The sequence below is a fragment of the Orcinus orca genome, chromosome 20, assembly GCF_937001465.1.
Source record: "Orcinus orca chromosome 20, mOrcOrc1.1, whole genome shotgun sequence".
Lineage (NCBI taxonomy): Eukaryota > Metazoa > Chordata > Mammalia > Artiodactyla > Delphinidae > Orcinus > Orcinus orca.
In genome coordinates, this window is record NC_064578.1 from 12,807,610 (window position 1) to 12,822,476 (window position 14,867).

The following is a 14,867-nucleotide window of genomic DNA, read 5'->3' on the forward strand; positions in this document are numbered from 1 at the left end:
AGTACTTTATGTGGGTACCATTATTATTACTTCCATTTCATAGCTAGGTGAACTGGGGCTCAGAGAGGTCAAGTAATTTCCCCAAGGTCACACAGTAAGTGATAGAGCCTGTCTCTAGAGTCTGAACTGTGCTTCAGCACTAAGCTATGTGAAGCAAAGATGGTCTCTTACATTGTTGTTTATTCTTCCCAGCAACTAACATAGAAATATAGATATATGTCAAGCAAAGTGCTGAACGAATGATTGTTTGAATGGGTGAATGAATGAATTACACAGGCCACCACTAAGAAGAAAGCCCTTGGGCTTCTCTGGTGAGGCAGTGGTTAAGAATCCACCTGCCAGTGCAGGAGACATGGATTCGAGCCCTGGTCCGGGATGATCCCACATGCCACAGAGCAACTGAGCCTGTGCACCACAACTACTGAGCCTGCGCTCTAGAGCCCGCATGCCACAACTGCTGAGCCCGTGTGCCACAACTACTGAAGCCCACGTGCCTAGAGCCCATGCTCTGCAACAAGAGAAGCCACCGCAATGAGAAGCCCATGCAACACAATGAAGAGTAGCCCCTCCTTGCAGCAACTAGAGAAAGCCTGTGCACAGCAATGAAGACCCAATGCAGCCAAAAATAAATAAATAAAAATACATAAATAAATTAAAGAAAAAAAGAAAAGAATCTGCCTGCCAATGCAGGGAACATGGGTTCGATCCCTGGTCTGAGAAGATCCCACATGCCTCGAGGCAACTAAGCCCATGCGCCACCAACTACTGAGTGCCCACTCTAGAGCCTGTGAGCTGCAACCACTGAGCCCACACACCACAACTACTGAAGCCCTCGTGCTCTGGGGCCTGCGTGCTGCAACTACTGAAGCCTGCGCCCCTAGAGCCTGTGCTCCACAACAAGAGAAGCCACTGCAATGAGAAGCCCACACACTGCAATGAAGAATAGCTCCCACTCACCGCAACTAGAGAAAAGCCTGTGCACATCAACGAAGACCCAGTGCAGCCACACAAAAAAAGAAGAAAGCCCTTGTTGGAGGAGAAAGGGCCTACTTGATTCCTAGTACAGAATGTATTGGCTCCTATACCTAAAGAATCCTGGTTAAGACTTCAAGCTTCATGCATGGCTGAATCTAGGCACTCAAATGTCATCACCAGGATTCAGTGTCTCCAGCTCCGGGCTTGGGCATCCTCTGTGTTGACTTCATCCTCAGGCAGCCTTCACTGGCAACTCCAGGGTCATGCCCTGCCAACCTAGCAATCCCAGCAAGAGGAGAGGGCTGTCCGATGGCTCATTGCACCAACCTAGGCCATGGGCCTATCCTGGATCCCATTTCTGTGGCCCTCGGGTTGGGATGAACAGTTAGTCCCCAAGCACTGGAGCAGGAGGGTTGGTAGCTCCATACAGACCACATATGCTGAGGTGGGGCTGGGGAGTAGGATGCTGTAACCAGGAGATGGGAGAACGAATGTGCACAGGTGTGAATTTCAAGTGTCCACTTGACTTTATCTCTTGCAGGACCTGGTAGACTGGCAGAAGCCCCTACTGTGGCAGGTAGGCCACTTGGGAGAGAAGTACGATGAGTGGGTCCACCAGCCGGTGACCAGGCCCATCCGCCTCTTCCACTCAGATCTCATCGAGGCCCTCAGCAAGACTGTCTGGTGAGCCCTGCTCTCGGACCATGGTGGGCTATCCCTCTCTCCTGATGGTGCCAGTCAGATGCAAAGGGGAAGGGTCAAATGGATCCCTCCCTGGAGCCCAGAGCTGTACTGTAAGCTCTTGGCAATAGTGGAACATGCCATAGGCATAATCCATTCGTATGCATGATTTTGTCCACTGAGTGACAATCCAACATGTAGCCAGAAACCACTTTGAATGTCACTCCTGTTCTATTCCAGACTCCTGTGAGGGGTTTTTAGCCTTCCCTGCCCATGGCAGACTATTTTGCCTGCAATTAGCCCCTCTGCCACAAGAGGTCAGCACCCATCTAGCTGCACTGTTAGCCAGAAGGACTTTTTTTTTTTCCTGCCAGTAATTCATCTCAGAGACTGAGACAGACTCACAGCTTCTCTCCTCCTCCCCTCCCCATCCCCCACATCAGTGTCCCCTGGACCGCAAGTCTCCATATGCTTTGTGCACATGCTTTGGTATCATCTCATCCCCCTCTAGTTGAGAGGTGTGTCTCTAGGGAAGTTGGACCCTCTCGAGCTTCTGTGCATGTATATCTCTCACCCTGACGACCTTCCTGCAGGTACAGCGTCCCTATCATCTGGGTTCCCCTGATGCTGTATCTCAGTTGGTCCTACTACCGAACCCTCGCCCAGGGCAACGTCCGACTCTTCACGTCCTTCACCACAGGTAATGTTGGGTCCTTCCTCAATTGCTCCCGTGGCTCCTGAAGGCTGGGGACCTTGGTGCTCTCCCTGGTCCTGAGTTTCTGAGAACATAGAACCCTAAACCATATCACAAAGATTTTAAAATGAGGTCTATCTGTAGAAATATTCTTCCAAAAGAAATGTCAGACCTCCCCACCCTCCACAAAATGAGTTTTAAAAAACAACCAGCCACACATTAGCAGACACTAAATGAAATCATTTCATCAAGTGGTGTAACAATAAAGACGGGGTTTCTCACTGAGTCTAAGAATAGAAAAAGTGTGACCTGGGATTGTTCGTCAGGAAACTAAGTGAAGTCATTTCACCAGGTGGCACAGCAGAGAGCTGAACTTGGAATGGTTCACGAACAGAACACAGATTAGAGCCTGGGAGAGAAGGATCCCAGAGTGTCCTAGAATGTCCCCCAGGGCAAAGGCCCGGCGGCAGAAGCCCTGACTCAGAGTAGCAACCCACTAACCTCTACTGAGCACTTATCACATGCCTGGTGCTTTCCAGGGACCATCTCATTTAACCCTCCCAACAGCCCCACAAGAAAGGTACACCCCTTTAGAGATAAGGAAATGGAACCTCAAGAAGTCAAGTGAGCAATTCAGGGTCACGTGGCTGGGATGTAGATGCCAGGTGCCACCCAGGTGGGCAGGGGACAGAGAGAAGGGCTGACATGGGGTGACTTCCAAAGAGCCTGTGAGGCTGAGTCTCTCAGGGCAGCCACAGGTTTGGGCCTCTTCTGCCAGCCTGCCTCCCAAGTTCATCACCTACCTTTGGTCTCCAGGTAATCTGTCACCTGCCCAGGTAATCTGTCTGTCCTGGCAGAACCTGCCTTGGGGAAGTGCTTGCCCATGGCAAATGGCTCAGACAGAGGCCGGGTAGGGGGACAGGTGGGAGAGGGGTGCTGGGAATAGCTCAGGTGGGCTTTCCTCTCCTGATCACATGTCATGTTCCCAACTGTGAGCCTCTGAACCCCTGTCGCTGCCAGACAGAGGCTCCTTCTTTCCACACTCCGAGGCTCTCTCCTGCCCGCCTCCCCCAGGAGCAGAAGTTGAGGGCTGAATGGTTTAGATGAGAGGGGCCACAGCCACAGCACCTGGAGCCCCAGTTTTCCCACCTGGTCCAGGATGGGGAGGTGCTGAGCCAGCTGCAGGAAGTCCCCCAGAGCCCAGGCTGCTCCCGGTCCCCAAGGGTTAATGTGTGCACCCCTCGAGCCAAGGTTACCCTTTTCTGCCCACGCTGAATAGCTCAGGCACAGCACAGGGCTTGTTGCTGAGACGGCCTGCTCACTGAATCACCCACTGTCTGCCGGGCGCTCCCCTAACAATCACCAACAGTGGCAGGGCCGCCAGGGCTGGGGCCAGAGGGGGAATGGGATGCCAGAGCTTTGGCCCAGGTCCCTTTGCAGGATTCCTCCAGAGATGCCACTCGGTACCAGCTCCGGCCTGATGGGCCGACGGGGGTGATGCTGGGGTGAGGGGGCGGGCGGAGCCTTGACCTATAGGAGGGGACTCTTCTGCGAGGCAGGGAGGGTGATTCGATGGCTTCATCAGAACCACGGGCCTCTGCAGAGAGCTGAAATGTGCTGTCTAATAAAGGTCTAGTGTAGGGGGTTAATGGGGCTGTGACCATGATGCCAGCGATGGTGGCATGAGAGCCGCACACGCCTCCCTCACCTGCAGCTCATCAGGCAAGGCACAGGCCACAGGCAGAAAAAAATAGAGCCACAAAGCAAGGCGAGTGGAAACTCAGCAGGGTCCCAGCACAGCTGCTGGACAAAGGGTGCACTGGAGTAAATGCAGGAGACTCAGGGTGCCAAGGAACAGTGGACGCTGCATGGAGACACCAGTGCAAGGCTGAAATTCCTAGGTGCATGTGTGAAAATGCTTTGGAAAGCAGAGGGCTTCTGCACATCCAGGCTGGCCCCCAGCGCGGTTCCTGGAGGCGCATTAGAGTGAGTGCAGAGCAGCGTCCTAGGCAAGGAGTCAGGCCTCCATGCAATTGTGGTGGGAGCCCCAGCAAAGGTCAAGACCAAAGTCTGTGGCCAGGGAATGCTTCTGTATGTCCAGTCCTTTCCCTGCTGACAAGAGAGCTACACAGCGAGGAAGGGCTCCTGCACTCTGGGGCGGGGGAGCTGGGAAACTCCTTCTCCCCCAACCAGGGACCCTCCAGAGCCCTGCAAGGAGAACTGAGAAAACACAGCACAAGGAGGACTGTGTGGAACTTAGATGTACTTTGACTCATTATATTTAAAAATTATAGTAGCTTCTTGTTATATATGAGGCATATTATATTATTATGATAAGTATTAATATACAGTATATTATTCTTATATATAAGATGTATATTTATCACATAATCAGGTGTTATATTCCCTCTGTCTTAGCAACAGCCCTTCACAAGTGGTAGGATATTTTACTGTTGAGAAAACACGTAGATGGTACAGAGCCGGGATCTGAACCCCGGTCTGCAAATCCAAAGCCCAGGCTCCCTGCACTTCACCAGAGTGTCCTGAAAGACCCCAGAGGTGTCCAGCCTTCCCTCAAAGTGGGACCTGGCCAACCAGAGCAGCCCAGCCAGGGCTGGATGGCTAGTGACAGGGAGTGCTGTCAGGCATATGTCTCATGCCAGATGTGGACACAGCAGGCCCCACTGATGAGAGATGTCAGATCAGCTCAACGCCTGATTTCAGAAAGATTGGCTGGGTCCTTTGGGGATTGAACCTTAGCTGCGTTGTGTTACTTTCCAGGCAAGGTGTGAAAAATCCTTCCTTAGCTTAGAGACTCATTTGGAACCGTCTATCAGAACGGCCCTGGGCCTGGAATCTGGTCCACAGAGCAGGAAAGTCACCTCTCCTCCTCACCTTCCTGGGCTCTCTCCTTACTCACTAGTTCCCTGTGGTCATTCACACTGGGCACAGTCCTTCAGAAGTGCTTTCTTAAACAGAACCAGAGGCTGCCCCTGTTCTGCCCTTAGAGCAGTACGGGTCAAATCTCATCTTTGTCCAGCCCTCCAGAGAGACTTGGGCTGGCCCACGAATCGCCCACGAGTGTCTGAGCACCTGCTGTGTTAAGCACAGGAGATACAGAACAAAATGCCCACTCTGCCCATAAAATGCTCACAACCTGGTGGGGACAAATGGGTAAAACGGCAGCCATAGCTCAACATGAGGAAGGATGATGTGGCAGGCCTCAAACCCGGCCCAGGTCGGGGCAAAGGGTGTCTGCAGAGGCTTCTCACAGGAGGAGACACGTGGGGTAAGGAGGGGAGGGAGGGAATTCCAGTGAAGGAAAAGATATGTGTGGGTGGGGAACGCGGGCACCTCAGGAGCCACAGGTGGTTCGGTTTGGCCCCCGTACAGGGTGATGGGGCAATGAGGCAGGGATGTGTCTGGCAGGGCTGGGTCTCAAGGGAGCTCGAGTGCCAGGCTAGGGGTTTGGACTTTACCTAAAGAGAACGAGGCACCACAGGAGGGTTTTAACAGCATGTAGGGGCAGAGTTGGAGTAGGAAGCTGATGCAGCCACCAGGTGATGAGGTAGTAGGGGCGTCAGAGCAGTGAACTGACCCAAGAGATTCTTTTTTAATTTGAGGTGAGATACATATAACATAAAATGAACCATTCTGAAGAGAACAATTCAGTGGCATTTAGTACGTTCACAATGTTGTGCCACCACCGCTTTTGTCTAGTTCCAAAAGGTTTTCATCACTCCAAAAGGAAACCCCACCCCCACTGAGCTTCTGCTCCCCATTCCCCCCTCGTCCAGCCCCTGGCAACCACCAGTTTACTTCTGTCTCTCTACATTTGCCTATTCTGGACATGCCATATAAATAGAGTCCTACAGTATGTGGTCTTTTGTGTCTGGCTTTTTTTTATTTTGCCAGAAGATATTAAGGAGAGGCAGCTGACAGAGCTTGGTGACAGGTTGGACGCGGGAGACAGGAATAAGTTGAGCCTTAGGTAATGTGTGGAAGTCATTAACCCCCGCACTGAGGTGCAGCCTGGGGTGACAGGGTGGGCAGGAAGGAAGCAGAAGATGATTGGCTTCATTTGGAAGCTGCTGACCTTGGAGGCGGGGCTGTGGACAGCTGCATGGAGATGCCCAGTAGCAAGCAGCCATCCAGGGCTGAGCTGGAGGCATAGATCTGGGGCTTGTCAGCAGGCAGGTGCGGCTGACATCCTAGATCAAACAGAGAGCATATAAGAGGGGAGGGTCAAGGTTTTGACCCTGGGGACAGAGGCAGTTTCCACGATGGAGCCTGACAAAGGGCATCTAGAGAAGAGGAGAAAAGCCAAGTATCCCAGCAGGCAGGGAGTGGAGCTGTGTGTTCAAACCTTGTTGGTTCCAGTTCCTTGGAGGATCTGAAAATTTGTGGACTCAACCCCCAGAAAGATGCACACAGATGCATCGTTTGGGATACCACGTCAGCAGGTTCACTCTGAAATCTGACCGAGGACTCTGGGTATTCGTAAACCTCAGGATGGGAACTTACGGGGTTACAGATTCAAAAATAGAGTGGTCGGGCTTCCCTGGTGGCGCAGTGGTTGAGAGTCCGCCTGCCGATGCAGGGGACACGGGTGCGTGCCCCGGTCCGGGAAGATCCCACATGCCGCGGAGCGGCTGGGCCCGTGAGCCATGGCCGCTGAGCCTGCGCGTCCGGAGCCTGTGCTCCGCAACGGGAGAGGCCACAACAGTGAGAGGCCCGCGTACAGCAAAAAAAAAAAAAAAAGAATGGCTAGCTTTAGAAAACAGTTTGGTAGTTTCCCCAAAAGTTAAACATAGTTGCAGTAGGTGCCAGCAATTCCACTCCTAGGCATATACCCAAGACAACTGGAGACATACGTCCACTCAAAAAATCGCACATGAATGTTCACAGCAGCATTATTCATAATAGCCAAAAAGTAGAAACAACCCAGCTGTCCATCAGCTGAGGAGTGGATAAACAAATGTGGTGCATCTGTATTGATAAGGAATATTATTCAGCCTTAAAAAGGAATGAAGTTCTGATACACGCTACAGCGTGGATGAACCTTGAAAATATTGTAAGTAAAAGAAGCCAGTCACAAAAGACCACATACTGGATGAGTCCATGGATACGAAATATACAGAATAGGCAGATGCAATAGACAGAAAGTAGATTAGGGGGTTCCTGGCTCTGGGAAATGGCAGGGGTTGGAGGAAAGGAGTAGTGACTGCTAATGGGTAATGGGTTTCTTTCTGGGGTGATAAAAATGTTCTAAAATTGTGATGGTTGTACAACTCTGAGTATACTAAAAACCATTGAATTGTACACTTGAAATGGGTGAATTGTAAGATATGTGAGTTATATTTCAATAAAGCTGCTCCTTTTTAAAAGAGAGAGCCAGTATAGCCAAAGCAATAGCTTGTGGAGAAAAGAAGTAGAGCTAAGAGGGTGAGCATAGACATGAAGAAAACTGTGACAAGAGCTGAAGTGTCGGTGAAGTCGAAGAATGGATGAAGTAGAGAAAAGAAACGAGAGCCGGAAGGACTGCAGGCTGTCCTCCGAGGGCTGGGCCTGGGGAACCTCACACTTCATGATAATTACATCTCTCCAGTCTTCTGGTCTCCGGGCCAATCATCTTCAGGTTTTTCGCATCTTCCTCATATGCTATGATTTGAAGTATTGTTCACGAACCCATCTCTCCTTGGGTTTTCCTGGCCCTCCTGGCCCCCCAGTCCCTGGTGGTTAACATCTTCCACCAATAGCCCCCCAGCTCTGCTGGCTTCATCAGAATCGCCCCTCCCTCTCCTCCATGCCGCTGGGGCAAGGTCACTTTTTCCTTGTCCGTTCAGTCTTCTGTAACAAAACATCACAGACTGGGTGGCTTGTAAAAACAGAAATGAATTGCTCACGATTCTGGAGGCTGGAAGTCCCAGATCAGGGTGTCAGCATGGTCAGGTGAGGGCCCTCTTCTAGGTCAAAGACTCATTGTATCCTCCCACGGCAGAAAGGGGAAGAGTTCTCTCAAGCCTCTTTTATAAGGGAATTAGTCCTATTCACCCGTGACCTAATCACCTCCCATCACCTTGGGGGTTAGGTTTCAACATATGAATTTGAGGGAACACGTTCCGACCATAGCACCAGGTAGAGGTCCAGTGCTGGCCATAGCTGTTCCTCTTACAGTCGCTTTAAGGAAGATCTCAGATGTCTAGCCAAATCTTACTCCAATACCAAAGCCAGACAAAGACACCACAAGAAAGAAAACTACCAAGTAATATCACTGACGAATATAGATGCAACAGTCCTCAACGAAACACTAGAAAACTGAATCCTAGAACATATGAAAGGATTCTACACCACCACCAAATAGGATTTATTCCAGAATGCAAGGGTGGTTCAACATCGGAAATCCATGTAATACCCCACATCAATAGTCCTCTGAGAGGACTTCTCCTAAGCCCAACATAGATCGTCACAGCCTCCTTCCCATTTTGATTCAAAGGCCCTAATAGTGGGGCTGGGCCCCATAGCTGCTGGGCAAAGGGCAGCAGCTCCTAAGGTGACAGGGCCTTGAGACAGGACCTCTGGAGCTACCAGGCACTGCTGTGCCCTGGGGCTGTCTGCCCTGACCTTGCCTCTCTCCTGCCCCTCTGCAGAGTACTCGGTAGCCATGCCTGAGTCCACGTTCCCGGGCCTCTTCATGCTGGGGCTGCTCCTCTGGAGCCTAGTAGAGTACCTCATCCACCGCTTCCTGTTCCACATGAAGCCCCCTAACGACAGCTATTACCTCATCATGCTGCACTTCATCATGCACGGCCAGCACCACAAGGTGAGCAGGGCAGGCTCTCACCCGGGTCCCACCCATGGGAGCTGCCCATCTTGGTGGGAGTCAGGTTGAGAGCGAGGGGAAATGTGACTGGGTGTGACTGGGTCCTAACCTGCACCGGGTGTGGACAGAGTGAGCCTGTGTGTCCAACTTGAATCCTCACAACAACTTCATTCCTTCATTTATTCATTCATTCAGTAAGTGCTCACTTAAGTGCTCACTATATGCTGGGCACTGTTCTAGACACCATTGAACAAAACAGTCCAGAATCACTGCCCTTGTGGAGCTTCATTCTGAAGGTGGTGCTACAGTTCTCCCCATTCCACAGACTGGCAGACTGAGGCTTGGGGAAATAAAGGAACTAAGGAATTCACCCAAGGTCACACCTGGATGTTGTCCCCTGTGGAATCCAGAGTCTGTGCTGTCAGCCATCCACCCCACTGGGGCTCCTCAAGGGCAACATGATGGTCCCAGCAGCTGGGATTGGAAGCCAGGTGTGCCCAGAGGAAGTTGTGTCTCCCTGCTGCTTCTCTGTCCCTGCACCATGCTGTTCTCGGCCTATCCCAGGGTCTCCATCCTCCCCCCCCCCCTTCTTTCCTTCTTTGTCCTGGAGCTGGTGTTCTGGCACATGGCCAGCAAGTCCTGCTGCTCCTGGTCAGAGGGGAGGGAGGCCCACATCGGTATATTGCTCTTTCTCTGTCGCCTGATTTCTCTCTCCTCTTTCAGCCCAGAGAGGGTCTCTCCTCAGAATACTCACACAGTCTCTAAAATCTTACCTGTCTGCCAGGCCCTTGGCTTGTGAAGCTCCGGAGCCAAAGACTAGGTTCTTTTGTTGTCTGGTTCACTGTGACAACACCCCCTTGGAACAAAGAAGGCCACCTGGGGTGGGGGACCTGCCTGTTAACACTTCCAGCATCGTCTACCATGTGCGCCTTCATCACCCTCGGGCCGTGTCCAGGTGCCCCGCCTGGTACTTGGGGTTGGGGGCTGGGCCTCCTCCCTAGCACCGAACAAATTCCAGAGCCACAGGGGCCTCTTCAGCATAAAGAGGGACTCTGCTCTGCGAGCACCCTGCCCACATCACACCCACCCCTGTTTTCTTGGCCGGTTTTCCAGGTCCCATCCTGGCTTGGAAATTGGGGGTGGGACAGACTCTCCAGGGCTTCTAGTCTTGGTGGCCCACCCTCCCCAAAGCCACCGAGGGTGCTAAGCCTACACCCTCCCTGGACTGTCTGGGCTGCTCTGCCCCATCCCCCATGGGAGCACCTCTGGGCCGGCATGCTGTGTGTGACCACAGTCAGGCCCTGGGGCCCCGGGCTGCGTCCTGACACATGAGCCCCTCCATCCACAGGCACCCTTCGACGAGTCCCGCCTGGTCTTCCCCCCTGTGCCAGCCTCTCTGGTGATAGCTTTCTTCTACGTGTTCTTACGGCTCATCCTGCCCGAGGCGGTGGGGGGCACTGTGTTTGCAGGTGGCCTCCTGGGCTACGTCATCTACGACATGATCCACTACTACCTGCACTTCGGCTCCCCGCACAAGGGCTCCTACCTGTACAACCTGAAGGCCCACCACGTCAAGCACCACTTTGCACATCAGCAGTCAGGTGAGGACCTGCCGGTGCCTCCCCACTTCCTCGTTTGTTCATTTCTTATTTGACAGCTACCCCTGAGCTTCTAGCCAGGGCCAGGCACGGTTCTGGGGATACACAGTCAGCAAGGCAAGCGTGGAACTCCCATCCTAGTCCCTGGTGCAGGGGGCTGTGCAGAGACAGACAAACAAGGAAACCAGTAAATAGCAAAGACCATTCCAGACAGTGATAAGTGCCACAAAGAAAATAAGGCAAAGTGATGTTAGAGAAACCATGTCAGCAGGAGAGGGGACCCACCCTGTTTAATAATATAGAATATGAGTCACAGATGGGATTTTACATTTTCTAGTAGCCACATTAACAAGTAAAATTAAACCAATGAAGTTAATTTTAATCATATAGTTTATTAAGCCAAATACAACCAAAATATTATCATTTCAACGTGTGATCAATATAAAAATTGTTGGGCATTCCCTGGAGGCCCAGGGGTTAGGACTCAGAGCTTTCAGCCTGAGGACTCAGCCTGCCGTGGGCCCAGGTTTGATCCCTGGTTGGGGAACTGGGATCCCTCAAGCCGTGCGGCGTGGCCAAAAAAAATAAAATTGTTAATGAGAAATGTTACATTCTTTCCTTCTAGTAAGTCTTCGATATCCGGTGTGTATCTTGCACTTACAAGCCTGTCGCCATTCAAGGGCTAAATGTTCATTGGAAATACTTGATCCATATTTAGAGTTTATAAAATTTACAGTCAAAAAAGTAGATTCACATACATGAGTTGCTCCGAACGTGCCTAAAAGTTCTCCAGTAACTGAATCGAGTATAGCTTTTTACATTGAAATGTAAGTTAATTAAAATTAAATGAAACTGGGAATTTAGTCCCTCCATAGCTCAGGCCACATTTCCAGTGCTCAGAAGTCACATGGGCTAGTGGCTACCCTGCTGGACAGCAGAATGCTAGCTAAAGTGGTCCAGGAAGGTGTCACTGCAGAGACGTCATTAGAGCTGAGACCTGAATTAGGAGAAGCCAGCATCCAATGTCTGGAGAAAGAGCCTCCCAGGAGCAACAGGTGCGAAGCCTTGAAGCAGGAATGAACTTGGCATCTTCAAAGAGAAGGAGGCGGCTGGAGTGTGAGGCAGAGAGAGGAAGAGGCAGGCAGCAGCCAGGCTCTCCCAGGAAGCCAGGCCAGATAAGAAATTTGGGGTTATTCCAACGGTATCCTTGGGAGTCTAGAAACACTGGTACCCTGCTCTTGACTCCTGCCAGTATGGCCCTGAGAGTTGGAAAGGCCATCGGGGACTATGTTGAAATCTTCCCCACGTGCTAGCCCCAGCTAGGCTCCCTTCCAAGCAGATTGACTCCTTCAGGAATGCCTCATCTTCTCCCCATTTGTCTCCCTCTCTAGGATTTGGCATCAGCACTAAATTTTGGGATCACTTTTTCCACACCCTTATTCTGGAAGAACCCCACCCGAAGATACAGTGACAACTCCCAGCCCTGTTGTCCTGCCCTCAGCCCCGCTGTGGCCCCTACCCCAGTCCACCCCCGTCCAGACCCTGCAAAGAAGGTTTGCTTGACCAGGCAGTGCAGGCTTTGTCCGGCCCTTGGGCTTGGTGGAGGGTGCTGGGGAAACCCTGAAGCCCGAGGCTAACCCTGAGACTGCCGTCCTGACCCAGCACAGGAGGGTCACGTCCACTTGGTGGCCCACTGGCCCTCAGGGACTAGCTCTTTCCTGGAGCATCCCAGCCTCTTCACTCACACCCCCGCCCAGTGCCTTAGCCCACAGGACTGCTTCAGGACCCAGCCAGTGGGGACTTTCCTAAGGGGAGTGAAGGCAACTGACCCCTGGGACCAGCTGGTGTCCCACCTGTGTCTTAGCACCCTGGAGCTGCCAGTGTTAACAGTGAAGAGCGGGGCCTGCAGGGCCATGGCCCTCGTCTTCCCCACCTTCTGTCGCCGGGGAGTGTGTGGTGGTTCAGGCTGTTCTCCTGAGGACTGGAGGACACAGAGGTGGATGAAGCACTGTCCGAAGAGGAGAAAGCAGGAAGCCTCCTGGGGCAGCACCTTTGTCCCCTGCCAATGACAAATGCCAGCTGCATCACCAGGTGCCTCGGGCTGTGACACATCCAGCGCCCACACGCCTGGCCCTCACCTGTCTGTGCAGGTGGGCCGAGAGTAGCTGTTGCGGGTCTCAAGGCTGGAGGGAGCCCACGCCCCTTTCTTTAGGAAGCACCAGCTGCTCTAGCCGTCTCTCCGCCTCCAGAATCACAAAGCTTTTCTCCAAGGGAGGCTGAAGAGACCTCTCCGTGGATGGGAGCCCCATCCTGTCCCCAGCCATTCTCGACCTCCACCTGGCATACGTGGGCCCCTGCCCGCCTCACTCAGGACCCTTCCAGCCAGTGCCTCCTTAAGCCGAGAAGAAGCCTTGATGCGGTGCCTTATCTCCCAGCCCCTTCCACCCCAGCGGACGAGGTTCCCCCCCCTTTCTTCCTCATAACCAAAACCCTCGCTGCTCATAAGAGGGTCTTATTTATAAACTCTATAAATACCCTTAGTCGGGCCCCAGACCAAGTAGCTGCTCAGATTGCCCTTTCTAATCCTACATGTCGAGCTTATGTAAAAACGTTTTTGTCTTATTTTTGTTCCCTTCTTACCCACAAACCGTTACTACTTGAAACTTTTTAAAAACTCGATGTGTGTAAAGGCTAAAGGGAAGCAGTTTGACCGATCCTGTGATTTGTACTGTTTACTGCGGGGTTATTTAAAGATTTTGGAATAAATGTACAAACTACCGTTGTGAAATAAAGGTGTAAATAAATTGTATATTTTGAAAAATAAACACATTGGAAAAGAAACCAAAAAAGATGAGGTGTTACTTGCTGATGGCGACTCACCAGACTTGGTCGAGGCCAGGGAGGCGCAGAAGGGTTTGGGGGGTGTGGCTGGTTGAGCAGGAAGGAGTATTTATTCGATCGCTGACCAGGTTGTGTAGACTTGCTGGGGTATAGTGATGATAAAAATCAGACCAACCCCTATCTTTTTATTCGATTTTATTACTGTTTGGTTTTTTTTTTTGGCCACTGCCTCGGGGCTTGCGGGATCTTAGTTCCCCGACCAGGGATCAAACCCACGCCATTCACAGTGAAATCGCGAGGCCCTAACCACTGGACCACCAGGGAATTCCCTCGTTAACTGTTTTTAAATTCTCTGCAGACAGCATCTCTCCCTCACTGCTTATACCTGGAGGTGGGCATAAGGGGGCGTCACTCCCACGAACTGCCTTGGTACACAACAGAGGAGGTGTTTCTTTTGGAATTTATCAGACCACAGCTAAGACTCTAGTTGACTTTTCTAAGGCTCCAGCAACAAATGCCCAATGTAGGAACTAGAACTTCAGGCCAGCTCAGTCTGGGTGAAACAGTTTCCCAGGATATCGTCCCAAGCCACCACATCAGAACCACCTATGGAACCTATCAAACCATAGATCCAAGTCCTCAACACTCAGAGTCTCGTTCAGTAGGTGCGGCAGAGGTGGGCTCTGCATTCGCCTGCACAAGGATGCAGAGGCAAAAATGAAAGTGGAGGCAAGCTGATGTTGGCGAGACTGTGGCCACATGGAGGGGCCCCTGCTCCTGCTGCCTCTCCCTGCTCGAGAGAGCAGCTCCCAGCCTGAAGGTTAGGGTGACCTGTCTGGGCCAATCCTCCCTCAAGCTCCTGGAATCAGGCCATCGAAGCAGCAGAAATCCAGCCTCCATTCCCTAGATGCTGTTGGGAATCCAACCATGGAGCATCACTCCCCAGGGGAAGGAAGAAAGAAAAAGCAGGAGTAAAGGAAGAGATCAACTAGTTGTAAATATGTGAGTCCACCGGAGACAGGCCTAAGATGAGCAAGTTTGAGCAAAACATTAATTGGAAAAAAAATTCTTTGAAAAGATTAAAACAGGGCTTCCCTGGTGGCGCAGTGGTTGAGAGTCCGCCTGCCGATGCAGGGGACACGGGTGCGTGCCCCGGTCCGGGAAGATCCCACATGCCGCGGAGCGACTGGGCCCGTGAGCCATGGCCGCTGAGCCTGCGCGTGCGGAGCCTGTGCTCCGCAACGGGAGAGGCCCC

At 52.0% G+C, this 14,867-nt stretch overlaps 1 protein-coding gene across 1 annotated transcript in view; it reads left to right on the forward strand.

The window, feature by feature from the left end:
* FA2H (fatty acid 2-hydroxylase) overlaps positions 1-13,620 on the forward strand; it is a 51,311-nt gene extending 37,691 nt beyond the window's left edge. Inside the window, exons 3-7 of the mRNA XM_004273267.3 lie at positions 1,517-1,659; positions 2,250-2,356; positions 9,001-9,173; positions 10,522-10,774; positions 12,163-13,620. Coding sequence (XP_004273315.1) covers positions 1,517-1,659; positions 2,250-2,356; positions 9,001-9,173; positions 10,522-10,774; positions 12,163-12,242 — 756 coding nt within the window. The 3' untranslated portion in view covers positions 12,243-13,620. The remainder of the gene's footprint in view (positions 1-1,516; positions 1,660-2,249; positions 2,357-9,000; positions 9,174-10,521; positions 10,775-12,162) is intronic.
* Positions 13,621-14,867: the final 1,247 nt, after the last annotated feature.